Source organism: Mobula hypostoma, chromosome 22 (assembly GCF_963921235.1).
Source record: "Mobula hypostoma chromosome 22, sMobHyp1.1, whole genome shotgun sequence".
In the NCBI taxonomy this organism is placed as follows: Eukaryota; Metazoa; Chordata; class Chondrichthyes; order Myliobatiformes; family Myliobatidae; genus Mobula; species Mobula hypostoma.
The window spans coordinates 34457936-34472979 of NC_086118.1; the positions used below are offsets into that span (position 1 = coordinate 34457936).

At 38.8% G+C, this 15044-nt stretch overlaps 1 protein-coding gene across 2 annotated transcripts in view; it reads right to left on the minus strand.

Moving 5' to 3' along the window:
• Window positions 1-15044, minus strand: part of gps1 (G protein pathway suppressor 1) — a 78678-nt gene that overhangs the window by 32676 nt on the left and 30958 nt on the right. For both annotated transcript variants that reach the window (XM_063074429.1, XM_063074430.1), the window contains 3 exons: window positions 8882-8959; window positions 2175-2235; window positions 1038-1123 (listed from right to left, as the gene is read on the minus strand). In XM_063074429.1, the coding sequence (XP_062930499.1) occupies window positions 1038-1123; window positions 2175-2235; window positions 8882-8959 (225 nt within the window). The remainder of the gene's footprint in view (window positions 1-1037; window positions 1124-2174; window positions 2236-8881; window positions 8960-15044) is intronic.

Below are 15044 nucleotides of genomic sequence, written 5' to 3' on the forward strand. Positions count from 1 at the left end.
GTAAATAAAAGAAACAAAATAGAATCAATGAATGAACAAACTCAACAAGACTGACAACAGCCAATGTGCAAATAAAAACTACAATACAAAAGAGAAAAAAAAAATAATAATAAATAAGTAAGCAATAAATATCGAGAACATGAGGCAAAGAGTCCTTGAAAGTGAGTCCAGTTCAGTTCAGTTCAGATGGGATGAGTGAAGCTGAGGGAAGTTATTACCCCTTGTTCAAGAGCCTGATGGTGTGGGTCCTAAGCTTCCTGTACCTTCTTCCTGATGGCAGCAGCAGCGAGAAAAGAGCTTGACCTGGGTGGTGGGGGTCCTTGATGATGGATGCTGCTTTCCTGAGTGTGTGTTACGTGAAGATATGGTGAAAGGTAGGGAGGACTTTTCCTGTGATGGATTGGGCCGTAATCACTACTTTTCATAGGCTTTTCCCATACAAGGGCATTGGCATTCCCATACCAGGAAAATACATTTCCATATTATAATCAGACTCTTTCGCTAAAGTAAATTCAACCATTTGGAAAATGAAGAATACAATACCTTATGAATTCCAATAGAGTTAAACTCAATTAATCTGGCAGATTTGGGTCTTCAGAGTTGCCAGACTGTCAAATTTGCTGGACTACTGGATGTTTTCCAATTATATCCCTCAAACACCTTTAAAAAACGTCCTATTTAAGATAGTATATAGCAGTATAATAACACAATAGAGCAAAGTATTTAAACCTAGCAAGTTTAAAGGAAGCACAGGAATGTGGGCTACTGCTTGTTAGCGGGAGCAGGAAAACTGGGCCACGTGTTAATGGGAGTGCAGATACTGGGGACACTGTGTTAATGGAAGTATGGGAACTGGGTGCAAAGTCATCAATGGAGCATGGGCATCAGTGAACTGGGTGCAAAGTCATCATGGTTTGCAACAACTGGAGAGTGAGTTATCCGAATTTTAATGTACACTGTTTATTAGACCATAGTTTATTGTTTTACCTACGAACAGTTCCATCATAATTTACATCAAATTGTAAATCAAATCTTACCTCAGGGAAGTCACAGTGATCAAAAGAAGCCAGTAAGAAGCATTTGGCTGCTTGCTTGTATTTTCGTGTTGCTAACTCGGCTAAGCCTATAGATTTAACATAAGATTTAGGATGAAGATGTTTGTTACTCCACTCCTTTGTATGAAAGTATACTAGCATTCATATAAGAGTCTCAGTTCAAAGAAAGGTTACTGAATAGGCTCTGTGTTAGCACTCTTGCCCCAAGTCAGAAGCACGAGTTCAAATGCTATATATCAATATCCAATCCTCCTGTTCAGATAGATACCTCAGCAATTTTTCTAAGAATAGTGAAATCTCCTAGTCCCCTGAAAACCCTCAATAATACCAACATATATCATGTAATTTATCACATTTCACTTAGCAAACTTTCACGATGCAGCCAAGTATCCCATAGAAAACTGCAGTCACTGTGCTTCAAAATCATTTTATTGTCTTCAACAATGTGAAAATACTCTATATATACATTTTATTTGACTGCTTACATTATTCCCATAATTCCATCTCATACCCTAACCCAGATCTAGTGCTTTGTGCAAGGAGCCACAAAACACAAGCGTGCCTGCAAGCTGTATTTTGGGTAGCATTGAAAAGAAAAAATGTAAAAGAATTTTATTCTATCTATGCAATCCCAGAAACAGTTACAACATTACTATAATTTTGAAAGCTTTTCATGATCTCAGGATGTCCCAAAGCTCACTATCTCTTGCTTAGTTTGTGATTCAGCTGAAATACAATATGTAGTTGTATTTTAGTATTTGAAACTTACAGTATATCTATCCTAATACACATTTACTGACAAACTTGTAAATCCTAATAGCAGCTCTTATCCTTCAATTCATTTATGCATAAGTATATTAACTCTTTAAAAAGTTATTATGCCTGTGAAAATTCTTTTGTCACTAATGTACATTTCTGAATAAGGTCAACTCCACAATATGCCTACCAGCATTGTCCTCAGCCGACATCTGGATAGAAGCAGCAATCTAACTTGCTGATGGAAACAAAATGCTTTCTAGAGGTTCCAACACAAATCAGATATTGCACTTAACTAATTATAGCCCTTATATCGTCTCAAGGAATAAAGGGTGAAAAAAAAAAATCAATATTCTCACTAACCTGCTGCACATTTCAACTTGGTCAGCACGGCTTGATTCTGACTGTCCCTCTCACCTCTTTGCTGTAATAAAAATAAATTGTTTGAATAAAAGGAAAGTGAAGCAAGTACAACTGTAACTCAAAAGAACCAGCGCAGATTCCGACTGCAAGTATGGTTAGACAACATTGTTCTGAGTGTATTAATTTCGACAGTTGTATGGTCTACACAAACATTTAGCTGTGGACAATACATCACAATAGTTATACTGAAGCCTTAAAGCTGATTCAAAGTAGCACCATCAAATTGTTCTCTTCTATTAGAGGGCTCAGGTATGAAGTAGTAAGAGAACTTTGACCTTTGGTCTTACAGTTGATCTTATAAACATAAACAAGATAGATCATTTCAAATTAAGCAATTAGACATCAACTGCTTTCTTACAGACAAGTATAGAAAAATTCCTGAAACCATTTAAGATATGGAAGGTCAGGATAGGAACTGTAGTTTAAATGAGACAGAATGGGTCAAATAATGCCCATGATAGAGGTGGCTGAGTTTGCAACTTCCTGCAGCTTTTTCAATCCCAAGCTATGGCCCCTCCACACCAGTCAGTGATGCAACCAGTTAGAATGCTCTCCACAGTACCTCTGTAGAAATCTGCGAGTGTTTTTGTGACATACCAAATCTCCTCAAACTCCTAATGAAATATAGCCACTGTCATGCCTTCTTCACAATTGCATCAATATTTCTTCAGAGAGGTTGACACCCAGGAACTTGAAGCTGCTCACTCTTTCCATGGCTGATCCCTCAAGAAGGATTAGTGCCTGTCCCGACTTCCACTACCTTAAGATCATAATCAATTCCTTGATCTTACTGACATTGAGTACAAGGTTGTTGTTTCGACATCACTCAACCACCTAATCTATCTTGGTCCTGTATACCTCATCACCAGAAGTTATATCTCCTGTAAATTTACAGATGGTGTTTAAGCTGTGCCTAGCCACAGAGCCATAGCTGTAGAGAGAGTAGTCTAAGCATGCATCCTTGAGGTGCACCAATGTTGACTGTCAGCGAAGAGGAGATGTTATTTCCAACCTGCAGTGACTGTGGTCTCCTGGTTAGGAAGTCAATGACCTAATTGCAGAGGGAAGCACAGAGGCTCAGGTTTTGGAGAGTGCACAGAGACTACATCTACTGTACTACAGCTCTCCATCACTTTCTCATAATAAGCTACTGCTATTGCAATTAAATCTCCCTTTCTTTCAAGCAGATTTTGCTCACATCTATGGCTCAGAGTCAAACAATAGTTAATTTCCTTTCTTTCCCATTTAATATTATTAGCATTACAGCACTGAATCTCCACTCCCAGGTTGCAATCCTACACCTGCAACTTTCAACTTCCTACAACTTACAACAAACCATAATTGATTCCATTGTTTAAAGAATAAAACTTCCCAGGACACCAAAGCTTCTCCAGCTATCTATAAGTCACAGGTCAGCGTTTGGTCGAATACTTTTGTTGGGATAAGCACAACTCCACAATACTTAATAACGTCCAAGGCAAAGCAGCCCTTAATACTGTAATTCCATTCATTATATTAAACATTTACTTCTTCCAGCATGGCACGGTATTGCGGGAGTTTATAACTTCTGTAAGATGAACTGAAGCAAATCACCTAACATGCCAAACTACCTTGCAAACTCATGGCATTTGTGACCTAGAAGGACAAGAAAATCACATCTCCCAGTTTTGCCTCTAAACACACAATGAATGACTGGAAATTTATCACCAATGCCTCAACTTCACAGACACCAAATCCTAGACCCATCTAAGTGCATTATGGGAATTCCTTCAAAACATGGACCTTTCAAGAAAGTAATTCCCACATACCAGGGAAGAATAAAACATTGAAAGATGGATGTAATTAATTGTAGGAGTGAAAAACTTAAGACTCATTTTTATATTTCCTTATTGTATACAAGGCAACAATTCACACAGAGTCCACATGGTCACACAGAGCTATTTCATTGCCCTAGTAATTTTCCTTGGAACCTACTCTGATGCTTGATCAAGATTTAGGATGTGAAATTAGCAATTTTTATTTTAATTTCCATAGCAATACTGAAATGCAATTGGCTAGCCCATAAAAGGCAGAGGGTGGTAGTGGATGGAATATATATTTTGCCTGGAGGATGCTGACTGGTGGTGTTCCACAGGAAACTGTTCTGGGACTGCTGGTCATTGTGATTTTTGTAAACGACTAGGATGAGGAAGTGGAGGGGTGAATTAGTGAGTTTGCAAATGACACAAAGGTTGCAGGAGTTGTGGATAGTGTAAAAGGTTGCGTAGGTTACAAATGTAGAAGGTTGTCGTAGACTACAATGAGGCAAGGTGCACAGCTGAGTCGAGAAGTAGCAGATGGAATTCAATTTGGAAAAGTGTGAAGTGATATACTTTGGAAGATTAAACTTGAAGGCAGAGTACAGGGTTAATTGCATAATTCTTAATAGTCAGGAGAAACAGATGGATCTTGGGGTCCAAATTCACATATCCCTGAAGTTAAGGCGTAAGGAAGGCAGATGGTGTATTGGCCTTCATTAGTTAAGGGATTTACTACTGCGTTCATTTCTGATTGCCTCATAATGGGAAGGATGCAGAAACATTAGAGAGAATGAGACAGGAGATTTACCAAGATGCAGCTTGGGATCAGAAAACATGTCTTAAGAGGAAAGGTTGAGCAAGCTAGGGCTTTTCCTTTGGAGCAAAGGAGGGTGAGAGGCAACTTGAAAGCGGTGTATAAGATTACAAGAGGCACAGATAGTGACAGCCAGCGCCTTTTCCCAGGGTAATAATAGGTGATACCAGAGAACATCCTTTTACAGTAAGTAGAGGATGCTTGGGGGCCATCACGTGATGACGTGGGATTGAGACGTGTAAATCCAGCTCTCCCGCAAAAAATCAGCAAAGTACCATTTAAACAAAGTTAATAAATACTTTCCGAAAACTACTTATAAACTTCGTAAGACTACTCCCCGATATGCCTCGTAAACCGCAACAGAAGAAGTCTATTGTTGTGAAGTCGCCGCGAGATGGGAAGAAAAAAGGGCCTACTGCAGCGATGGAGCCTCGGATTCAGGTTGGATCTCCTTCGAAGGAGACGCAGTTTATCTCTGGCGTAGAAGAACAGGGAGCAATGGCGGCGGTAGCGGTCTCTCGGAAGGAGATGCCGGAATTGCGCATGCGCAAATCAACACAACTTAAACTACAAGAACCGACGGCCACTGCAACTGAAAGTGACTCAGAGTCAGAATTGGATATCGCAGAGAATACAGATGATGAAGAAGATGAGGAAGAACTGGAAGAGACTGGAAGTAAAGGAGACGACAGAGACATAAGAGAGGCTTTATTACAATTAACGGCTGAACTAAGAAAATTAAGAACAGAGCTTAGAGACGTGAAGGTGTGCTATGATAAAGCTATGAAAAGACAGGATAAAATGGTTAAGAAACTTCAGAAGATGGAAAGAACAATGGAGCATATTAACGATAGAGTGGAAAAAACAGAAAATGATGTGCTTGTCTGGAACACGGAAAGAAGTCAACTCTTGGAGAAAGTGGACGTGTTGGAAAATTTTAGTAGACATAATAACGTTAATAATTGTTGGTCTTAAAGAAGGTATAGAGGGAGATAATCCAATAGAATTTTTTCAAAGATGAATCCTGAAAACCTTGCAAATGAAAGAGGAAGACCGACCAATTGAAATTGAGTGGGTACATAGAGCTCTAAGACCAAAACCACAAGATGACCAATATCCATGATCAATTTTAATAAAATTCTTAAGATTTCAAGACAAAGAAAGGATTCTACAGGCTGCTGCCCAAGCTGCCAAGAAGAGAAAAGGGCCACTGATGATAGAAGGGAAGAAAATTTTTTTCTACCCTGACAAAAGTTATGAACTTTTGAAAAGAAGGAAGAAATTTAATCCAGTGAAAAAAGCCCTATGGGATCACGGTTATCAATTTATATTGTGTTATCCTGCAACCTTGAAGATTTTTTTGCCTGGTGGAGAAAAAGATTTTTTGACGATTACCGGAAAGCGGAGGAGTTTGTGCGAGATTCTTTGAATATTCACCAGATACAAGAACAAACCTAGGGGAGCGAGATGGATTGAAGATGAAGACTGGAACAAAGATTAGGCCTGTTGGATTTTTAGGCAAATGAATATATAAATATATTATTAATTATATGAGGGAAGGGAAGAAAGGTTAAGATTTGAGGAATATTAGCTGGGAATAATGACATTAATTTTTTATATATATATATACATACACACACACAATTTTTTGTTACAGGGAGCTGGAAGAAACACTGACCAATCGCTACGTTATTCACGTGTGCAAACGTGGCAATAATGGAGGGGGTTAGTGTTGTCTATCTTTTCATTCACAACATTAGTGGGGGGGTATTTTTTTTTCTTTTTTTGTATCTTATCTGTCTTTTTTTCCTTTTTGCCTGGATGATTGGGAGGGAAACACACAACAACATGGTGAAATTCAAAGGGATTCCCCAGGGAACTATGAGGGTTGAGAAGCTAAGTAATGTTTTAGATTTTAAGAGATAAATATGAAACATTTTTGAATATTTGGAGCCTTTATTTATAGCTCTGATGATGAAGATCTTGGTTCCTTGGGGAAAGTAAAAAAATATATATTAAATTTATTTTTATCCCATGGAGCATGTGCAAACCTTCCAATATTCAGGCGGTTCCTTTTTTTTCTTTTCTTTTCTTTTTAGGTAGGAGTATATATCGGGGGGGAGGGTTAAGGGGAGGGGGGAGGGTAGATATTATTTTCTCATGTATCACTTTGAAAACTCAATAAAAATTATATTAAAAAAAAGTAGAGGATGCTCCCTCTGCAATTGGATCCTGACTTCCTAACTGGAAGACCACAATCTGTGCAGATTGGTGATAACATATTCTCCTCATTGATGATCAACATTGGTGCACCTCAACGATGTGTGCTTAGCTCACTGCTCTACTTTCTCTATATCTATGAAGGCGTGGCGAGGCACAGCTCAAATACCATATATAAATTTGCTGACAATACAACCATGGTTGGTAGAATTTCAGGTGGTGACAGAAGGCGTTACAGGGGTGAGCTATGCCAACCAGTGGAGTGGTGCCACAGCAACAACCTTGCACTCAACATCAGTAAGACGGAAGAGCTGATTGTGGACTCATTGTGTAACACAAAGAAACATGTACCAATCCTCATAAAGGGATCAGAAGTGGAGACAGTGAGCAGTTTCAAGTTCCTGGGTGTCAAGATCTCTGAGGATCTAACCTGGTCCCAACATATTGATGCAGTTATAAAGAAGGCAAGACAGTGGCTATACTTCATTAGGAGCTTGAAGGGATTTGGAATGTCAACAAATACACTCAAAAACTTCTATAGATGTACCATGCAGAGCATTCTGACAGGCTGCATCACTGTCTGGTATTGGGGGAGAGGGGGGCTACTGCACAGGACTGGAAGAAACTGCAGAGTGTTGTAAATTTAGTCGACTCCATCTTGGGTACTAACCTACAAAGTGCTCAGGACCTCTTCAAGGGGCAGTGTCTCAGAAAGGCAGCATCCATTATTAAGGACCTCCAGCACCCAGGACATGCCGTTTTCTCACTGTTATCGTCAGGTAAGAGGTACAGGAGCCTGAAGGCACACACTCAGCCATTCAGGAACAGATTCTTCCCCTCTGCCTTCCAATTCCAAAATGGACATTGAACCCTTAGACACTACCTCACTTTATTTTAATATACAGTATTTCTGGTTTTTGCGCAATTTTTAATCTATTCAATATACGTATACTATAATTGATTCACTTATTTATTTATTATTATTTTTTTGTATTTTTTTCTTCTATATTATGTATTGCATTGAACTGCTGCTAAGTAACAAATTTCACGTCACATGCCGGTGATAATAAACCTGATTCTGATGGTTTACAGGAGATATTAGAGGTAGTTTTTAAAAAAAAAATAAATCTATACACATGCAGATTATTGTGCAGGAATGTACTGTGGGAGTAGTGGTAGAGGTTGATACATTAGGGAAATTTAAAAGACCCTTAGATATGCATATGGATGAAAGAGAAATGAAAGATTATAGGCTATGCAAGAGGGTAGGATTGGATTCCCTGAGGAGTAGTTTAAAAGGGTGGCTCAACATCATTGGCCTAAGGGCCTGTACCGCATTTTGCGTATTAATTTACAAAACTGCAATTTTTCAAATGTCATTTGTTCCATAGGTTTCTAAAGCTGTCATTAACAATGGCACTGACCACTGGAAAGTGCACTAATCCCTTAATTAAATAATTAACAAGGGTCGAACATTTCTTGTAAGCTATAATTAAATTACTGCAATATTAACTCTATTTGAACAATTAAGCCTATAGGTTTAAATCTCCAAAACTTTTTTTTTTATATAGCAAAGCACAATTATAATCCTCTTTTTAAAATTTTTGATTTCTTAACATTACAAGGCCTTAAATGAAAAAATCCACAGCATTCCAAACATATGCATTTGATGAATTAACATCTTGTCATTTGCTCAAAAGATGTTACAAAATCCACAATAAGTAATTGATAAAATTAAGGGCATTTTCATGAGACCTTAGGTATTATAACAGTTTCAAAAAATGAGAACACATACATCAGAAAAACGTACTGACCTCTGCAATCTCTGGTGTAGATTCTGCTTTGCTTACATAACTGAGAACATGGGACCAATTTTGGAGGTAGATACTGACCTACAAACAACAAATTAAGTGCAACTTAAAATTTTAATACAGGTTTCAAGTGTCAATGATTTTTGAAATTTCAATAAACATTTAGACAGGCAATTTTACCTATTCTTTAATAGGTACCAAACAGGAAGACTTCAACACAACCAAAATTATTTAAGTCTAACAGAGCCAGGTTTATAAAGAGTTATTTTCCTGATGATTTTTAGCTGTTCTGACTTAGATGGAGCACGCAAGGTAGGCCAAGGTTAAACTGATTTATAGTTAAAGTCAGACAGGACAATTATTCACATGTGGAAACAGTGCAGGTATGCTGTGGCTTGCACTGCACCTGGTAAGATTCAATATTTGCAAGATGGAGCTAAGCAAAGGTTATTAGTCCACATGAGATTAAATATGTGATTTAAATTAATTGGTCATCGAGTTACAGAAAAATACAGCACAAACAGGCCCTTTGGCCCATCTATTCCATGCCGAAACTATTTAATCTGCCTACTCCTATCGACCTCCACTGGGACCATGGCCCTCCATACCCCTACCATCCATGTACCTATCCAAACTTTGCTTAAATATTGAAATTGAGCTTGCATGCACCACTTCTGCTGGCAGCTTGTTCCACAATCTCATAACCCTCAGAAGGAAGAAGTTCCCCTCATATTCCCCTTAAACTTTCCACCTTTACCCTTAACCCACGACGTCTGGTTGCAGTCCCACCCAACCTCAGTGGAAAAAGCCTGCTTGCATATACCCTATACATACCCTCAATTTTGTATACTTCTATCAAATCTCTCAATTTTCTGCATTCTAAAGAATACAGACCTAACCTATTCAATCTTTCCTTACAACTCTGGTCCTTCAGACCTGGCACCATCCTTGTAAATTTTCCCTGCACACTTTCAACCTTATCTTTCCTGTATGTAGGTATGCAGTTTTGATCGCAATACTCCAAATTAGACCTCACCAATGCCTTATACAACTTCAACATAACATTCCATCTCCTGTACCCAATACTTTGATTTATGAAGCTAATGTGCCAAAAGTTTTCCTTACGACCCTTTCTACCTGTGACACCACTTTCAACGAATCATGGATCTGTATTCGCAGATCCCTTTGTCCTACCACACTCCTGAGTGCCCTACCGTTCACTGTGTAAGAACTACCGTGGTTGGTCCTACCAAAGTGCAACACTTCACATTTGTCTGCATTAAATTCCATCTGCCATTTTTCCAGTTGGTCCAGATCCCATTGGAAGCCATGATAGTCATCCTCAGTGTCCACTACACCCCCAATCTTGGTGTCATCTGCAAAGTTGCTGATCTAGTTAATCACATTATCATCCAGATCATTGATATAGATGACAAACAACAAAGGATCCAGCAGCGATCCCTGCGGCACTCCTCTAGTCACAGGCCTCCAGTCAGAGAGGCAACCTTCTACTACCAATCTCTAGCTTCTCCCATGAAGCCAATGTCTAACCCCAATTTGCTACCTCATCTTGAATGCCAAGTGGCCAAACCTTCTTGAATAACCTCCCACACAGGACCTTGTCAAATGCTTTGCTGAAGTCCATGCAGATAACATCCACTGCTTTCATCCACTTTTGTGGCAACCTCCCTGAAAAACTAAGATTGGTTAGACACAACCTAACACGCATAAAGCCATGCTGACCATCCTTAATTAGTCCACGTCTATCCAAAAACTTACATATCTGGTCCTTTAGAATATCTTCAAGTAACTTTCCTACAATTGATGACATACTCACTTGCCTATAATTTCCTGGTTTGTGTTTACAGCCTTTCTTAAACAGCGGAACACCATTGACTATCCTCCAATTGTCTGGTACTTCTGTCACCAAGGATGATTTAAATATCTCTGTGAGGGCCCTGGCAATTTCTGAACTTGTCTTCCATTGAGTCCGAGGGAACATCTTGTCAGGCCCTGGGGACTTATCCACCCTGATTTGCCTTGGGACAGCAAACACCTTCTCCTCTGTAATCTGTAGAGAATCAATGAAGTTGATGCCACTTTGATTCACTTCTATTGACTCTGTATCCATCTCCTGAGTAAATACTGATGCAAAAGTTTTATTTCAGATCCCCCCCCACCTCTTTTGACTCCACAAATGGATTACCATTCTGATCTTCCTGAGGACCAATGTTGTCCCTTGCAATCCTTTTGATCTTAACATTTCTGTAGAGTCCCTTAGGATTCTCCTTCACCTTGCAAGCGGGGTCAATTTCATGCCTTCTTTAAATCCTCTTGATTCCTTTCTTAAGTGTTCTCTTGCATTTCTTGCACTCATTTGTTCCTACTTGCCTATACCTGCTATGCATCTCCAGTTTTTCTTAACCAGGGCCTCGATATCTTTTGAAAACCAAGGTTCCCTATACTTACTATCTTTAGGTTTTACTCTGACAGGCACATATCAGCTTTCTACTCTCAAAATCTCTTTTTTCGAAGGCCTCCCACTTTCCAAGCACACCTTTACTAGAAAACAGCCTGTCCCAATTCACAATTATCAGATCATTTCTGATACCATCAAAACTGGCCTTTCTCCAATTTAGAATGCCAACCTGTGGAACAGACCCAATTTTTTTTTTTGCATTTACTTTGAAAATAATGGCACTGTGATCACTAGATCCAAAGTGTTTCCTACACAAGCTTCTGTTGTGTGCCCTGTCTCATTCCCTAATTGCAGATCAAATATTGCACACACTCTCATTGGGACTTCTATGTATTGATTAAGGAAACTTTCCTGAACAAATTTGACAAACTCTATCCCAGCTAGCAATGTTCCCTCTAATTTTTAGTAGTCAGTGTGCGCAAAAATCTTATGCTGTGCAATTTTTTTCCTGTGACAAAAGCATGTGCGCACTGAATGCACACATGACACAGTTTATGTAGGTTTACAAAATATTTGACATTAAACTGCACAGAACAACAAAATAACATACATATTTAAGTCACTCAGTTATTTTTTCCTCTCTCCTGTCTTTGGCATTTACCCATTCTCTGTAGACTCTATCTAGACTAATCTAATTGATAGCTTTTGATTCTCATTAATATATCCAAATGACATTCACCAAAATGGTTTCTCAGCTTGTTTTTGAGTTGATTCATTAGGCTAAAACCTTGCTCAAAGTCCACACTAGACGCAAGAAAGGTTCCCCCAATGTCCATTAGCTGTGCAAGGTCACAAAACTATTCCTTTTGAGGTACAAATGCCACCATTTGAGCAAAGTTTGAAATCAGTTTGGATTTAATTTTTTCTTGCACGGAAAATTTGAAATCATTGAACTGTCTAACTATTACAGTATTTTCAGCTAGAAAATCATGATATATTAGACATAAGGCATTAACTTGTTCATTGCCAAATGTGAAGTCACAATCTGCAATTGTGGAGAGATCAAAAACTGACCATTCTTGTACCTCATCTTCAGGAAACCTTTCTTCTAAATGAACACAAAGACTATTTATAAAAATCAACAGCGAACTTGTATCTACTGTGATGTTTTCTTCACGTTGTTGGCTTAGCAAAACTTTACCTTTGTCACTCCACGAAACATTGTCTCCCTGTAACACTCCTGTAACGGGTAATGACAGGTTCTGTTGCCTGAGCTTTTGTACACCTTCCAAATGCGATTTACTTGCCAAATGACGCTTCAAAAATTCAAGTTTCCAAATATCATTCCACTTCTTTCCACTAGCAAATTCTCCAGCAACTTTCGCATCACAACAATACAAACAGATAACTCCAGTTTCAGAATCACACATAAATATTTCTCGTAGCTGAATGTTCATGACCTCATGAGCTTTCGGTGTAGCAGTTTCTACTATTTTGTTAAGCAATTCAACTTTAAACAAATCTGCAGTTCTTTGGCTCTTCACGCCCTTCGCTTCTTTTGAATTCAACATAGTGAATCAATATTTTTAAAAATAAAAACTTAGTAAGCTATCTACAGGATTTGAAACAGATCTTTGTAAACTTTACGATATGAACACTGTCCGCCAAAGATGGCTGCTGCCGTGATGCAGCTGTACAGACCGGAATAGGAAAGGTGAGGTGACGTACATTAGTGACGTGCATTGTGGTATTTGAAATACCGACTAACTAGTTAACAGAAACATTTAGCTAAAAGATTACTTCCAATAATTATTGATTACTACATTATTTTAGGTAACTAATCTTTTGTGTGCACATTAATTTCCTTTGTGCGCTGGTTGAAAAACGTGTGTGCCGCACACAAGCGCACAGCTTAAGGCTGATATATACTCCTGCGTACGGGCTACACCGTGGGCCTGAATTATACTTCTGCGTTGGCTTGTCGTAACGAACATGTGTTGGTGTGTCTGTGTCACTCTGCAATTCACTGCCAAAACGCTAGTTGGCGGTGGGGTTTCTATGCCACTGTGTTGAGTTTCTTCGTGAGGGACATGGACGAGGAAATGCATTTCAAATATTTTCGGATGTCGGTAGGTAGATTTGATGATTTGGTTCATCGTCTCTAACCATTTATTTCACATTGGTGTACGCACAGTATACCTACAGACATGGTGGAGAAAAAGCAACTGGAAATGCGTAGGAGGAAATGCAATGCTACCAAGCGGACCAATCACAGTTGTTGCTGTCTGCATCACTGCGACGCGCGAGTTACTTTTTTGGGGAGGTGCGTGTCACCCTACAACATAGGATACGCGGTGCCTACAGTGTAGCCTGTACGCAGAAGTATAAATCAGCCTTTAGAGGGAACATAAACAGCTAGTCCTTTCACAGTATGGGAGTCCCAGTCAATAGGTGAAAAGTTAAAATCACCCACTATAACAACCTTGTGTTCCTTGCAACAGTCTACGATCTCTCTACAAATTTGTTTCTCTAAATCCCTCGGACTGTTGGGTGGTCTGTGATATAGCCCCATTAACGAGGTCATATCTTTCTTATTTCTCAGTTCCACTTATAAAGCCTCACTAGACGAGTTCTCCCGTCTGTCCTGACTGAGCACTGCCATGTCATTTTCCCTGACTAGTAACGCCACCCCTCCTCCTTTAATCACTTCCACTCTGTTTTATCTAAAGCAATGGAATCCCGGAATATTGAGCTGCCAGTCCTGCCCCCACTGCATCTAAGTCTCACTAATTGTTACAATATCATAATTCTAGGTGTTGATCCAAGCCCTGAGCTCATCCATCTTTTCTACGATACTTTTTGCATTGAAATACACGCAGCTCAGGACACTAGTTGCACTATGCTCAACCTTTTGATTCCTGACTTTGTCTGAGGTCGTACCAAAATCTGTCTCCACAACCCCTCCACTAATTGCGCTGGCACTCTGGTTTCCAAACGCTGCAAATCTAGTTTAAACCCCACCACGCAGCACCAGAAAACCTTCCTGCTAGGATATTAGTCCCCTTACAGTTCAGGTGCAACAGGCAGGTTATAGAGGGATTATAGATCATCTATAGCCAATGGTATTAGTTTAAATTGGCATCATTGCCGGCATAGATATTATGGATTGAAGGGCCTGTTCTTGATCTAATGATGTTTGAAGACAAATAGGTGTTTGACTCATTGTGAAATGTATAGCAAAAGCTTTTAGCTAGCCCAGACTAAGTAGCAAGATCAGTACTTGAACTGATTTCCTATTAGTTGACCTTGCTGCTTCAAAAATTAGACTCCCCTTTAGTTACACAACATAATTTTCAATATATAGCATGCACTCTTGCCAATCATAGCCAACTAACTTACAATTTATATATTAAACTGCATAATTTAGCATATTGTTAATTCTAATATATCACTAAAATAAATAATCAAAACACTTAAGTATGTGCGGTCAGGTTGCAGTAGTTTTACACACATTAATTACAATTAGTACAGGTGTGTTTTTTTTAAATAAAAAGACAAATTTACAGTTATTTAAGTCTCCATTTCCAGGACTGAATAAAAGGAAAATATTGTAAGGAAGCAGAACAAGCTGGATACTTTTCAAAACTGAAATAAAACTAAAATAATTTAAAACTATGTTTCACAGATGGTCATATTCGACTGGAGAGAAGAAAATAGTATGAAAGATAACCTGTTACAAATTGGGGT